This window comes from Phoenix dactylifera, chromosome 1, assembly GCF_051530095.1.
Source record: "Phoenix dactylifera cultivar Ajwa chromosome 1, Ajwa_hap1_PhDact_Kaust_v1.1, whole genome shotgun sequence".
Lineage (NCBI taxonomy): Eukaryota > Viridiplantae > Streptophyta > Magnoliopsida > Arecales > Arecaceae > Phoenix > Phoenix dactylifera.
The window spans coordinates 55,278,404-55,293,611 of NC_143190.1; the positions used below are offsets into that span (position 1 = coordinate 55,278,404).

The 15,208-nt window shown below is 40.6% G+C and overlaps 1 protein-coding gene across 3 annotated transcripts; it reads left to right on the plus strand.

Moving 5' to 3' along the window:
* The first annotated feature begins 1,137 nt into the window (after positions 1 to 1,137).
* On the plus strand, positions 1,138 to 9,869 carry LOC103721823 (protein arginine N-methyltransferase 1-like). Of its 3 annotated transcripts, XM_089925847.1 has the most exons (10): positions 1,138 to 1,494; positions 2,037 to 2,047; positions 4,115 to 4,270; positions 5,627 to 5,690; positions 5,768 to 5,910; positions 7,991 to 8,078; positions 8,271 to 8,386; positions 8,491 to 8,641; positions 9,310 to 9,383; positions 9,492 to 9,691. In XM_089925847.1, exons 1-10 carry the CDS (start codon positions 1,254 to 1,256, stop codon positions 9,549 to 9,551), a joined length of 1,104 nt encoding a protein of 367 aa, XP_089781973.1. In that variant the 5' UTR covers positions 1,138 to 1,253; the 3' UTR covers positions 9,552 to 9,691. The 3 variants fall into 3 exon arrangements, with proteins under 3 accessions (XP_089781973.1, XP_008810397.4, XP_088563114.1); XM_008812175.6 differs by lacking the exon at positions 9,310 to 9,383 and having other exon boundaries at positions 1,139 to 1,494; positions 9,492 to 9,869; XM_088706988.2 differs by lacking the exons at positions 1,138 to 1,494; positions 2,037 to 2,047; positions 9,310 to 9,383 and adding an exon at positions 2,077 to 2,804 and having other exon boundaries at positions 9,492 to 9,869.
* Positions 9,870 to 15,208: the final 5,339 nt, after the last annotated feature.

A 15,208-nucleotide genomic window follows, 5' to 3' on the forward strand; every position in this document is an offset into this window, starting at 1 on the left:
TTATCAAATAAAGCAATCGGTATATAATTAGGGAAATTTCTACTACATACAATTGTTTGAAGTATAAATTTGATTAGGCTAAAATCTACATTCTAATGGGCGGAAAATCTTTTTTGATCGACATAATATTCTTTGGCAAATAGAAATTCGAATATCACCCATACTAATTCTGTATGTTACACTAATTCTATTGTGGGTGAAAGAGAGGACGTTTCTTGTCCTCGAAACAAGCAATTTATAGCATTACTCATGATAGAACAAGACATAGGCAAGAAAGGATTCTAATTTTTTTAATTAAATTTTGTATTAACTATAACTTATTTGAATAGCAAATACATTGTTAATCTATTATAATAAATCTTGCAAGTACATCCAAGCCTCATTTTCTTAAGCATAATTATTATTATGTATGTATCTAAAATCAACTATCAATTGCCACTAGTTATGCCAGACACAAGCAATGCCGAGAAAAAAACACTATATATATGATGACCCTTGCCAGACACATCAATATTAATATTTTTTTCTTACACAAAAAAATAATATTTAATATTCTATATAATTGCAATTGAAAGAGTTCCAACTGCATTGACCAAACCTCGGTTCATAGATTTTTTTTTCTTTAACACATGGTAAAAAACTAAATATTGTAAACCAAATAATCACATGTATCATATATGTTGAGGTTTCAATGGCACGACATTTAAGAAATTTTATGCTTGAATGCCAACTGCAACCCTAGGTTCTCAAAACTAAGGCCATGTCTATACCCGAGCATCTCTATATGGTTGTATCATACACGTTGAAGGAGTGTCTCTAATAGCTAGGCATATCTCCAATGAAGCTAATGGGATGATTGACTGAGTAGCTTTTTATATAGCTCAGTACTCGAGCGCGACCCTCTGAACTAACTTACAATTCATTATGCTTCTGCTTTCAAATATTTTATTTTTAAATTTTATAGAATATATTTATACTTTATATATATATACGCACATATACATACATATCCGTTGCAGTCGAGAGCAAGCTAATACACACATACATGCATGCATACATGCAGTCAAGAGCAAGCTAATACTTCCCCGCGAGACAATTTAAGCGCGACAAAGCGCCCTTCATCCTTCAAACCCTATATAAGTCAAACTCCTCTCTCCCTGTCCAAACCCTCCTTGCGCGGCCCTCCGAACGATTCGGAGCGCCCCCACTCTCAAAACCCTAATTTTCCTCCCAAAACCCTAAGCTTTCCCGAAATGGGACGGCGGAAGGGCGGGAACAAGAACCCCGATCCGGGTGGCGGCCAGAAGGGCAGCTCTAGCAATGGCCTCCTCGACGCGGCCACCCGGATGAGCATCGCCGGAGGGGAGGAGGTGGACGAGGTGATGGAGGAGAGGACCGAGAGTTCGAACCTCGAGAACCCGCCCGCATCCCTAGCCCTAATCGGCAGCGACAAGACCAGCGCCGACTATTACTTCGATTCCTACTCTCACTTCGGTAATGCGTTGTTATGACTCGAAATCGATGCGGTCTTGCATATCGTCACGAGTTTTGCGTTCAGTTGGGTGATTTTGGTGGTTTAAACTGAAAAAGATATGTTATCCTGATCTGATATCGTGTTTTTGTACTTCCTCTGTCCTTCAAGATTCAATCGTTTTGCGCCCTGTTCAATTTTTATTTTGTTTATTTGATGCCTAATTTTTATTCTGGGTTGTCAAGATATTGTTTCTGTTTCGCGGGAAAGATCTTTCTTTGGTTTTCTTAGGAATGTAGAGTTTTGACACTATGTTGGTTCACAAAATAAGGAAATTTGTTTTTGTTCATCTCTCGCTCTATTTATTTTCAAATAGGATCATTGTTGATATCATAGTTTAGGAAACGAAGCTAATTTTGTTTATTTAGTTGTTTCAAGCTCCGGTAATATATTTTCATGTTCTCTAAGGTTGGCTACAGGAGTTTCTTATATGTGAGAGTTGATTTTGAATTTGTTCTCTGTAGGTTCGGCAACTTACATTTATTTTTTCTCCTTGTATTTGCAGGCATTCATGAAGTAAGTACATCACATTCAACTTTCCAAGGAAGTATTGGTAATCATGATTTGTGAATGGTGATGATATGAAAGGAATTACGTACAGTTCATAAGTCATTATTTCATTAGAAAGTCAACTTTATTATGTTATTTATCATTTAAGAGAGGATCTTATGGCATTTAAAGAGCGCAGACACAGACAGATGACATTTTCGGTGTTTTTATTATTAACTGCCATGTCAGACTTAGTTTTTAAGTTAAAATATGACTTAGTACTATATAGCGCTGCAGTTTTTATAATAGTGTTTTAACTTTATTTTAAGCTTGGAACCAGAATCTTGGAGAAACTTGTATATATTATCCCCTAGTGAATCTTGGCCATGCTTGTATGTTGCTCCTTGTCATCAAGAAACTTAATACAGAATAATTCAAATGGATGATCAACAGTCATGAAGTCCAGCTGACCGAGCATGCTGTATTTTGATTTATAAAATTACATCTGAACATTTTAGTTAGTATTCTGGTTAACTTTGTCTGAAGTGTCCTGAATTAATCTCCCTCATATCTGTATATGTACTTCCATTTTGAGATATAAAACAATGGGTTGTGGACAACATGTTATTTTGCTTGATACTATTTTTGCATTATACTTGTGTTTCATGATATTTTAAGTGCTTGGACAAGTCATAATCCTATCAGTTCTTTTTCTAGGGAGGTCTGATATACTTGCGAGAGTAGCAGTTTCATGGCATATGCTCCCAAATTCGAGGATCTGTTGGTACTCATGGATTCTTATTTTGGCATCGCAATTCATGATTCATCCCCCCAAATCCCCTCCCCCTTTCCCTTTCTGCTTCTGTTATGGGAGTTTGTGGGCCACAATAAATCCATCATGTTGAAGTAGCTGTATGTATTATAATATTGAATATGTTTCCAGGTGCATCTTGGCAGTTCATTAAGGTGTTACTTTCAGTTAAAGCAGCAATTCAAGTTGGTCTATGTTGAAAGCAAGGACGATGATATTTCATTTCTTTTCTGCCTTTTAGACTAGTTAGTATTTAAATTCTTGCAATTTGCAATTGCAAGGGTGGTTAATTTAGTTATTCTCATCAGAGCTCTATTGGCCTTCATATGGTTTATTTTAAAGAAGAGAAATCGTTATAGCTCATGTATTCAGTGAATCTATGTTATAGGGGTATGTTTTCCGAGTAATTTTAAGTCTTCAGAATCTATTTGTGTTATGTCTAGAGTCAGGAGGTTGACAAAGGTTGAGGATAATTGGCATCACCAAATCTCTTAAACTTGAAAGGGTGTGAATGTTCAACGGAGCATAAATGATCAAAGGCCATTTCAAGTGCAAACTGCTAGCTTCTCTTATTTCTTTAATGGCCATCTCCATCTATGTCTCTTGAGACATTTTTGGTTATATTTTAAGAATTGTTTTTGTATTTTTCTGGGAATGTGTCATCTTGAGGAGTACTTGTCTTGTTTCACAGAAGCAGTTTGTTTTAGGGCAACTTTTTTCTTTTCTTAAGTTTGATTTCAGATTAAGTTTTTCCCGGTTTTCCTTTCAAACAGTATTTTTTGCTGTTAGGGTGAGTTAAGGTTGATTTATCCAATATGACAAGAAAGATCAAATAATGGGTATGCATCTTTTGAGTGTTATAGTGATTATGTATGCTAATTGCATATATCAACCAATATGACTAGAAAGATCAAATAATAGATATGCATCTTTTGAGAGCTATAACAATTATGCATGTTACTTGCATATGATCAATCATGTTTTCTGTGAATAGATTCTATGTTGCTTGTTTCCTATTACTGTCTTCTTGTCCTTGTTTTTGAGGAGAAAATCTTATTATAAGAAATCCTTCCATAAAATGATAATCCTGCAACCATGAACTTGGTGGTTATAAACCAGCTCAAGTGAGAGGTTTATCTGAGTGAATCTTCTGAGTTTAGGATGCTACATGTAATGTGTTGCATAGCCATCACTAAGTTTTTAAGGTGTTTGTTACATTTTGTTGAAATGTTTATTTTATTTTAGCACTTGGAATGCTTCAAGTGACTGTATTCATCCTGCAGGAAATGTTGAAAGATGTTGTCAGGACAAAGACTTATCAGAATGTCATTTATCAGAACACCTTTCTCTTCAAGAACAAGGTGGTTCTTGATGTGGGTGCAGGAACTGGAATTCTTTCTCTTTTCTGTGCAAAGGCAGGAGCAAAACATGTATATGCGGTAGGTTTCCTTCCTATTTGTTTGTGCTTTAAGTCTCTTTTTTTGGCTTTCTTGCTTGCATATGGTTTTGATGTGCAACAAGGTTGACTGACCTGGGAAGGCTGAGGACCTATGTGCTCTCTAAATATGCTTCTAGTCACTTGCTTTTGAGAGATGAGCAGTCAGATTGCTCAACAGCTGAGTTATTAGGTTCGGTTGTACCAAGTTTACCATGGTCAAGGTGACACTGAAGGGCCTAGTTAAGAGGAAGGAAGACTAAGGTACAGTCACGCTAAAGTAGTTATAAGGTCTGAAGAACCTTCAGATTGTGATGACTTGGGGTTTGATCAGAACCACCATCAGAGTAGTATCTAACTAACAAACCTCATATCATCAGAATGAAAGCTTGTCGCAAGATATAATTTAGTGGCAAGGCTTGCTTGCAGGAGTAGAAGATTCTATGGAGGGGTTAACTGAAACAAAGGATCAGAGCAGTGTGCTGAAGGGTTTTTATAGCGAGTAATACTTGTACTGGAACTATTAAGTAAGAACTATGTATTATGTTTATAAGTTTCTCGGTATGAAAGCTTTAAATTTTTGTCTCATTCGGCTGCTAGTTTAAATAGGATTTAAAAAAACTTGCTTCAGGAAAGTCCTAGATTTATCAGGATTTTGTTTAGATTTTCTTTTTCTATATATGTATGTATATAAGGCTTTAAGGTGTTTGAAAATTTTCAACTTGGATACTGATTATTTGGAAGTTTTTCTTTTGTAGCAGTTTGACATCTGTCTTATTCTTCTCTTTAAACTTTTTCTTGTTAGAAGTTTGGATTTTATATGAAGGTCCATGTATTATCAATTTGGTAGTGGAGCCAATAGTCCTCTGTGTTGTTACAATGATTATGTTTGTAATGGACTTTGTATGAACTTGCTTTGCTTATTCAATTCGTTTTTGATTAATATGTGAACTAATAGAGCTATAATTGAAGAAGTTTTTTTAAAAATCTACCTCATTGATAGATGAAAATGAATATGTCATTTATCTGAAGTTTGATTTAGATGTTCCATATGGTGTTAATAGTATTTTAGGCTGTGAAATGTGTTAATTCAATAGTTTGACATCAAGGTGGAAGGACTTCCCAAGGTGGCTGGTGAATTCCATGTGCATGTAGCCAAATTGGATCTAGGAGGATTCTTTCCCATTTGTAGCATATGAAGTGATGTTTTTGTCCTAGATGGTCTATTAACTATCTGTCATGCAGCGTGAATTCTTTTCCCCTGATGATCACTCGTGCTTGTTTCAATTTTCAAGTTATTTTATATCAATAATTAATTCATCATGTTGTTAATCCAATTGCAATCAAAACCCTTCTGCAGATAGAGTGCTCCCTCATGGCTGATATGGCAAAAGAAATTGTTCAAGCAAATGGATTTTCTAATGGTGATTCTTTACTTCATATTATAATTTTATATTCTGTCACTGCTGTGCATCTTATTATTCTTTATTAAATGTTACAGTCATAACAATCTTGAAGGGAAAGGTTGAAGAGATCGAGCTTCCGGTCACCCATGTTGATGTAATCATTTCTGAGTGGATGGGTTATTTCTTACTCTTTGAGAATATGTTGAACACGGTGTTGTATGCACGCGATAAATGGCTTGTAAGTGATGCTTTACATTCATTTTACTTCCTTTTTCATGTGTCACATGAAGTTCAAATTTCATGCAGCTCACAGTGGTCTTCTGATTGTTGGATATTGCCATGTGCTTAGGGATTGTCAGCTGGTTTATTTAGGTTGATCCTAACCCGCTGACAGTTGGAGTTTGCCATGTGTTCATATTAGCTGGCCTTGCTAGGACCAAGTCCAGTGCATATAAGAAGTTTTAGGCCTGACCAAATTAGGCCAAAACTGAGAGTAAACATGGGCATGGACATTGCTATGCCTCAATCAGATCAAAAATATATTTTAGCAAAGTAGTGGCCTACTGAAAGTAGGAGCCTACTCAACTAAGACTTGATGCCTTAACATATTTCGGAATATGGCCCTAAACCAAGTAGAATGAAGGAAAATGATTCATGTAGCCGACCCCATCTAGTTTGTCATTAAAGCTTAGTTGAGTGGAGTAGCCTATTAAAAGGGAGTAATCAATTAAACATGTAGGTCGATTTTGGCACTTGCATGCTCCACTTGTCACCATCCTAACAGTTTTTGCAAGATTGTGATAGCATAAGTCAAAGAAAATGCTTTTCATTTATGAGGCAGTTGTATAGGACATCACTGGTAAATTATCATGAAATGATGTTGAATGTCTAACATTTACTGACTTAGCTGAATTTTTAATTACATGAGAATGCAACTCACTCAAATTTTGTGGTTTAATTGTTCGGGATAGTTAGGTCTGTCACATAATGGCAATGTGTGTTAAAATTGTCATATCATACTGCTACTTTGATCTAAACTAACCTCATTACATTATCACCGTAGCTATGTGAAGTATGTGGTTTCAAGTGCTAGTCTGTTCTTGTCATCACACATTGGGTCTCGCCAATATTGGCACCCCATGCAGTTTGGCATGCCACCTATTTAATCTTTTTTATTAGAAAAAACTTTTAAAATATTCTTTAATTACAAAAGGGATCTTTTTACTTTTATTTGTTAGGCCACAATGCGACATGTATGCCGATATAGCACAGCATGTACCATGCCAGTGGGTGATCACCATGCCCACTGACATTGATACTTGAAACTTTAGTGAAATATGATTATACTTACAAAAATACCTAGAGTCCGGTCACTGGAAACTGACCCTTGCATAACCAATAAGATTTATAGTAATGATAATTATTTGAATATTTATGGTTGTAGATAGTTACTTGCATGGTCGGCGGAACCGTTCCGAACTGCCCGGTTCGGGACAACCCAAGCCGTACCAGCGGCAGACCATGATGGTTTCTACAAAGAAACCAAGATGCCGTCGCCGGAGGGGAGAAAGGAAAAGAAAAAAAGAGAAAATGAGAGAGAAAGAAAGAGGGAGGGAGAGGGAGAGGAAGGAAGAGAGGCCAGCCGGGATCGGCGACGGAGGTCGGAGAGGCTCCGCGCGGAGGAGGCGGAGGCCGAGGAGACGCGGAGGCGGGGCTCCGCTTCGGTCCCCTGTTTCGTTTGAAATAGGGGCCCAGAGGGGGGTCTCTTTTATTTTTGTGGATTTTAAGTTCAAGTCCGCAAAATTAAGTGAAGTTAGCAATAGGTTTGCTGGCTTCAACTTAAAATCCGCAAAAATAAAAGGAGGAGGGGGCCCCTGTTTTGAACGAAACATGGGACCGGAGTGGAGTCCTGTCTTCGCGTCTTCCCGGCCTCCGCCTTCTTCGTGCAAAGGCTCCTAGGCTTCCATCGGCCAGTCCCGGCCGGCCTCTCTCTTCCTTCATCTCCCTTTCCCTTCCTCCTCCACTCTCTCTTTTTTCCTCTCTCTCGTTCTTTCTCTACTGTGTCAGTACTGGGCCGGCACGACACGGCATGGGACGGTACCGATCTGTGTCGCCAGGCAACCGATATAGGGCCTGGTATCGGCACAACAGACGTTGGTTACTTGATTATGTTTAGGTGCGCCACTTCATTTCAGTATCATCTGGAGATTAAATGCTTTTTTCATAATTTCTGATCACTATATTGCTTGAATGCTACTTATCTGAGGGTAGGTGGAACGTCACTTATTTGGTTTTTCTCCGTCCCTTTTATCATGCAGATTAATGATGGAATTGTGCTACCAGACAAAGCCTCTCTATATTTGACTGCAATTGAGGATGCTGAATATAAGGAAGACAAGATTGAATGTGAGCTCCTTCTTAAAAAAAAAATTATGGTTTGTGCATGCTTATAATCACCGACACCCTTGCATGTGAACATTATATCCCTGCAACATTTGTTGAGCTTCTCGTTCCTTTCAAACATGCTGTGAAGTTTGTTTGCGGACGCTCTGTCCTTACGGTTAATTCTGTTTCTGATGGCATATCATCACTCTGCAGTCTGGAACAAGGTATATGGCTTTGACATGAGTTGCATCAAGAAACTGGCTATGATGGAACCGCTTGTTGATACTGTGGACCACAATCAAATAGTCACTAAATGTCAGTTGCTCAAGGTGATTTAGTTGATCTTTTTTTTTTTCCCCTTATTTCTGTCTCCTTATTTCTTCCTTTGATTAAATGGGTTACTTCATTTTTTTCCCCTGCTCATTACTTTCAGACAATGGATATTTCAAAAATGGCTCCAGGGGATGCCTCTTTCACAGCACCATTTAAACTTGTGGCACAACGTAATGATTACATCCATGCTCTTGTGGCTTACTTCGATGTCTCATTCACCAAGTGTCACAAGTTGACGGGATTCTCTACAGGTTCTTTTTCTCTATCTTAGCTAGAATTGTGAACCATCTTGGAAGATTTTATGTTCTGGATTTATTGTGTACTGTGGCTTCCAGCAGCTTGCGTGCAAGCTTGGCTTGCATTTATGAAAAGGGTAGTGCATTTTGACATGAGTACCATGTCATTTTCTTTATTTCTACATTTTGGAATTTTACAACTGCTGCCTTGTATCCAAAACTCAACTCGCATCTCCCCAGAAGAAGTTCACCGGACCCGACAGCAGGAAATAATACTGTATCATTATGCCTCAAAAAAGTTCTTATATAAATGGGTAAAATTCATTAACAGCATTGTTTAAATAACTGAAAGTCATGTTCCCACCTAGAAAAGCTTTCCCGTCAACTATAAACTTTGCTAGTAAAATGGGAATTCACCTGATATTAAATTGAATCTTGATAGCGTCCGTGGTCCTTGCTCCTTGGGGTCTGGAGACTAGTTAAATAAATGAGCTGTGTAAGTTATCACACTTTTTGAGAGGCTAGCGTGGTGAGCAGGTGGTTTGTGCCATTGATATAGTTGACAGGTATAGTTTCTAGAACCATCATACACCGTAATAAACAGTTGTAATATAAGATGTATTGTCATTATTTACCTTGGTTAAAATACAGCATCATATACTTGATTGAAAGGAATGATGCAGGTTATAGGCTTAATTGTGCATCATCATCCCTAAAGACTAGGATCATCTCATTGTTCAGAAAATTAGATGGTCAGGTCTGGGCTGCACATTATTGGTTTTACATGGATGGCTCTGCATATGTTTGAATTTGATAGTTTCTGATGAATAGACTGCCATGAAGATTGATGATCTCTTTTCTGCAGGGCCAAGATCGAAGACTACCCACTGGAAGCAAACTGTCCTGTATCTTGAAGATGTTCTGATCATTTGTGAGGGAGAAGCATTGGTTGGGAGCATGACCGTGGAGCCCAACAAGAAAAATCCTCGGGATATTGAGATTATGCTCAAGTATTCATTAAATGGGCAGCGTTGCCAGGTTTCCAGAACTCAACATTATAAAATGCGTTAACCTGTGTTTGTTATTTATCCGCAAAGTGGTACACATAATATAACAGGCTTTTAAAATCTAATTTCTTTTCCAAGGCCAGCAGACGCAATTGGTTTTGCAGAGATCTTATACATGTGATTTGTTATTTCATGTTGCAATATTTTAACGCAATTTATGATGTTTGATGAATTTATATTTTTTTCCATCAACAATATGATAACTATTAAGGTCAGAAGGTACACGGCATATTGAACCCAAAAGTGATCCTGAAAAAGAATGTTCAACTGCGGTTGTCTATTAAGCTGGTCTTATTTGCTCCTTTATTTTTCGAAGAGTTTTTAACCTAATATCTTAGGGCCTTTTGGTTGAGGTATATCAGATTTTAGGGTCTTACGATTCCTTAGAATCATTTATTTGTAAAAATTATTATAGAGAAAAACAAATTTTACCATATTTAATTGTTGGAAGAGTATTTCAGAAAATGGCATTGGAAAAAGAATACTATGTTTGGTTGGAGGAGGGAATCTTATATGAAAGTGTTATCAAATTTTCAGCAATACTTTTAAAAATAAAAACTATTCACATGAGTTAATAAATTAATTATACATATATTAGAAAATATATTTTTTTATTATAAATAAATTTTAGTATGTTGTGGTATATAAATAAATATATTAATCACTAATAAATCTGATGTTATTGACAATTAATAAATAGTTGTTATTTATTTATTAATAATTAATATTGATTAATAAATATATTGGCTTATTAAATATTATCAAATAAATATATTATTATATTTATAATATATGAATATAATATCACTATAATAAATATTAATTATATAAGATAATTAATATAATATTAATATAACATAAGCGAGGGCATTTTCGTTAAGATATGATAATTTTAGATTACTATTATTCAGTAATCCCGCATGGAAAAATAAATATCATCCTTTTGGTGGTATTTGTTTTACCTTCTCTTTTAGAAAATAAATATGAGATCTACCATTTAATCACTTTCTTCCACTTTTTGAGCTAAGAGTAACTGACACAATTTATTTTTTCTATGCTAGATTACTCCCAATTAAGGTTAGCGGAAGTGTTTTGAATTGGGCGGTTCGAGGAAAGAAAAGAGAGAGGGAGAGGGAGGGGAAGAAAGAGCGAAGGCTAACGAGTGCTCAAAGGGGGAGAAGAATAGAAGAGAGGAAAAGAAAAAGAACAAGTAGGGGAGGAAGGAAGGAAGGAAGAGCGGAGGCCGGCGAGCGTGCAGAGGGTCGTGGAGGAGGGGCTCCGTCTGTCCTCCGCTGGCCACCGCCACCCTCTTTCTTCCTTCCTCTCTCCCCCTTCTCTTTCTGTTTTCCTCTCTCCTGTCTTCTCGTCTGTCAGTATGGGCCTAGCATAGAACGGTATGGGGGTGTATCGATTCGTGTCGCCGAGCAACCAGTCCGGGCCTTGATTCCGACACAGCAAACCTAGATTTGGTTGGCGACAAATGAGCCTTTAGCGTTTGACATTCTTTATTCATAGTAAAAACAAAAAAGAAATGAGGCGCAAGCTGTTCAGGTTTTCTCCTAGATTTCTCTCAAAATGGTCAGAAAAGTTACGAGGAAGGGAAGGGAGGGAAGGGAGGTGGAGGCGGTTACCAAAACGTGACTTCAAGGTATTTCGCTGAGTCTATGCTAACTGGAAGTTTGATGTCAAGATCCACTTAACTTTAAGAAGTCCATGTAAATAAGTCCTTAAAATCCATATATAATTTTGGTCTAGATAGCAAAATCTGCCCATAATTATGATATTCTACAAACTAGTGAAACTTTATTAATCAATCTGAAATGCTTTTATTTGCTTAAGGATTCTTTGACATCTTTTCAAGAATTTTCATTAACTTAATTCACAAATTCTTTTAAAATTATTGATAATATAATTCTCAGCAGACATGGTGTATGTAACTATATGGTAGATGATGCCTGTGACTACGCGGGCCATCAGCGACGGGCAACAGCCTTCACATTATAATGGTAGGGAAGTAGTCTGCAATTACTGCAAGTAATTCTGCAAATCGTTCCCAAATGAGCATCATGTGGATTATGGCTGAGCTTTGTCTAAAACACAGCAATAGAGGGCCGAGACTACTAAAAATAGTGCGAGAACTTTCACCACTCCGAGTTGCTTGGAGAATTCATTTTTCACCGTATTAGCTTCAGCTTATCTTCTGCGACCTATTTAATTATTGACTGCATCCAGCAATGGCGCCAAGTTGTAGGCACCTTGTAGTCATTATAAGCTGACAATTGGAAGTCATGTTCCTGAGCTTTCAAATTTTTGTTTTCCGGGAAACCTGTGTCCCTTAACAGAATCAAATTCCATTCTTAATATCCCAATATATACATACTTTAGCAGACGTAGATTCATTTTACCAGTAACCAGCTTTTAGCATACAATTCGTGAAATGAGTTTGTCTAGTGTCTTATTGTTGGAGAAAAAATGGATTGCCCCGAAGCACGTGGATGCATCGCCGGCACGTGATGACGGACGCCACGGCAGCAACCCTCAAGGCGCCCGACCTCGGAGCTCACAGCCGTGCGGCCTTGATCGACTTTAAGTCCGAAAAAGGTCCAGTCAAAGAATGAAGCAGACCTCTTCATTCCACCGGGGATCAAGCTCCTCTCCCATTCTCTCATGACCTAATCCCGCAATCTCCGCCTTAAACGACTGTCAACAATTAAATGCGCACGATCTCCACGGATCTCCAGCTTACTCAAAATCTCAGGCCATCCACGGCAACTCATTGACTCACTCGACGCTGTCTAGTCATTCACGGCAACTCATTAATTCACACGATCACGCCCAATCATGACGGTAACTTATTAATTCTCCCAGTCACATTACAGGTAACCCTGTATCCCCCCATAAAAGAGGAACTTCTTCCCCTCGAAGGGGATTCTGACTTTAGACTCCTGCATACCGACTCTTTCTCTTTTTATATACAAAAGTCTCCCTCTAACTTAAGCATCGGAGGGCCGGCGCCGGAAATTTCGGCCACCGACTTTTTGCAGGTCTTGGAGGACGCAGCCCGCCGATGCGCCACTCACCGGAGCTCCCCCTCCTCAGCCAGTGGTCACCCCCGGGTCCAATTTTCGGCAACAGTTGGCGCTAGAGGAAGGGTCCGAGTCATGGCCATGAAGCTAAGAAGCAAAGGAGCCTCTAACGCCTCCCGCCACCGCGCACCAAGTCCTAGACGCTCGGTCCAGAACTCGCCGCCAAGGCCTCCGGCGGATCCAGTCCCTCAAGTCCAACCGGAGCAGTTCAATATACTGCTGCAGCAAGTTCAAGCTTTGGCTGCCGCAGTCCAAGGCCTGCAACACGTGGAGGCCCCTCCTATGCCGCCTCCACAGGTTCAGATCCCACCGGTGCTCCCTACAGATGAACCGGTTCTCCAAGGCCAAAATTTCCATGACTCCTCGAGGGTCAACAATGGAGAACGACGCGACTACCAGGACTCAACCTGGGTGTCACCCCGGAGAGAACCACTAGGGAGGAACCCGAACATACGACCACAGCCCTCAGAGCCCGAGTCATCTCCGGGCGAACCAGCACCGGAGCAGACCACCGTGGCAGTCCCCTAGGGTGGAAAACTCGACAGGAAGGTTGAGAAACTCGAGCGCCAGATTGAGGCGCTCCATAGCCAGAAGGCAAGGCGCGAGAGGGACTTTGAGTTCTCCACCAAGTCACCCCTCTTTCGCTAAATCGAGGATGAACCGGTCCCACCAAGATTCAAAATGCCTCAGGTAGAGCCCTACAATGGGACTACCGACCCCCTTGACCACTTGAAAAGCTACCGAGACCTCATGGCACTATAGGGGTCCTCAGAGGCTGTGCTCTGCAAAGCCTTCCTTGCAACTCTCCGAGGAACGGCCCGGCTTTGGTTCTCCAGACTGAAGTCGAGCACTGTCTCCTCATTCGAGCAGCTCGACAGGCAGTTCACCACCAACTTTGTTGCCAGCCGACGCCAGCGGCAAACGTCGGACTCCCTCCTCGACATCAAGCAAAAGGAGGGAGAGTCCCTCAAAAACTACCTCGACCGCTTCATCGCTGCAACCTAGGAGGTCCGCGAGCTCGATCAGTCGATAGCCATGTCAGCGCTGAAGACAGAAGCTCGATCCTACAGGTTCCTCTTCTCCATTGAGAAGAATTTTTCCGCCGACTTTACCGAAATGCTGGCCCGAGCTCGAAAGTATGTGAAGGCTGAGGAGGCCATCGCCTCCAGGCGGGGCGCGACCGAGCAGGACTCGAAAAAATAGAAGAGGTGCCGCGAGGAGCGCGGTCGCCCGAGAAGTCGGTCTACTTGCCCAGAGTAGAACCTACCTCGGATGAGGAGTCTGCCTCGACATCGGGCGCAGCCTTGACCGAGATCCCCACCTCGGCAGCAGATGCCCCCGGGAAAGTATGAGAACTACACTCCACTCAATACGCCCCGGGCAGAGATCCTCATGGAGATAGAAGGCCGAGACTATCTCGAACCTCCACCCCCAATGCAGGAGTCAGAACTCCGGCGCCATTCCAGAAAGTACTGCCGCTTCCATCGAGACCACGGCCACGACACAGAGGAGTATTTTCGACTACGAGATGAAATCGAGGCACTCATTCGTCGTGGAGTGCTCAACCGATCATGCAGAACCAGCGCGATGAAAGGAGGCCGGTGGAAAATGTTGCGCCGCCCAAAAAATCAAATGACATCAGGCCCATTGCCGGCATCATCAATACCATAGGAAGAGGCCCGGCCGAAGGGAGTCTGGCCGAAGGAAGCTCGACTGGAAAATTGACCGGGAAAAGGACCCTCCGAAGTGTCAACACACTTCTGAAGCCATCTCGTTCTCGGACGAGGACTTAAAAGGAGTTGAGACTCCTCATGATGACGCTGTGATCATCTCCATGGTCATAAATAAGTTTGATGTAAAGCGTATCTTGGTTGATAATGGAAGCTCAGCAAATATTTTGTATTATGATGCCTTCCAAAAAATGGAAATGACAGAAGGCCAGCTCCGGAGAATGAATGCTCCACTGGTCGGATTCACCAGAGACTCAGTTCCAATTGAAGGTGAGATTAGCCTACTTGTCACGATCGGGTTCGCCCCTCGAGAAAGCACCATGAGGATGGACTTCCTTGTGGTCCACCTACCCTCGGTCTACAACGCCATCCTTGGACGACCAGGGCTCAACGCTCTTCGAGCCGTGGTCTCGACGTACCATCTGCTCGTGTGGTTTTCTACCGAGCAAGGAGTAGGTGAGGCTCGTGGGGACCAGATGATAGCCAAGCAATGCTACATGGCGACTCTCAAAGCAAAACAACCGGCCAAAGCACCGAGCCGAGCAGAGCAATCAATTGAGATGCCATCCCGAGTATCGGACCAGGTCCTGCCCATTGAAACCCTGGAAGTGCGGGACGAGCCTCAGAAAGAACGGGTAGAACCTGGTGAGCTCCTCATCCAAATTCCTTTGAGAAAAGACTGCCTAGAGCTAACCGTGC

Bases quoted from the DNA above. Each gene is read 5' to 3' on its own strand.
- LOC103721823 (XM_008812175.6), top strand. From the start codon at position 1,254: ATGGGACGGCGGAAGGGCGGGAACAAGAACCCCGATCCGGGTGGCGGC. The intron at 4,271-5,626 runs GTAGGTTTCCTT...ACCCTTCTGCAG, and splicing joins GAGCAAAACATGTATATGCG to ATAGAGTGCTCCCTCATGGC. The intron at 8,642-9,491 runs GTTCTTTTTCTC...TCTTTTCTGCAG, and splicing joins GTTGACGGGATTCTCTACAG to GGCCAAGATCGAAGACTACC.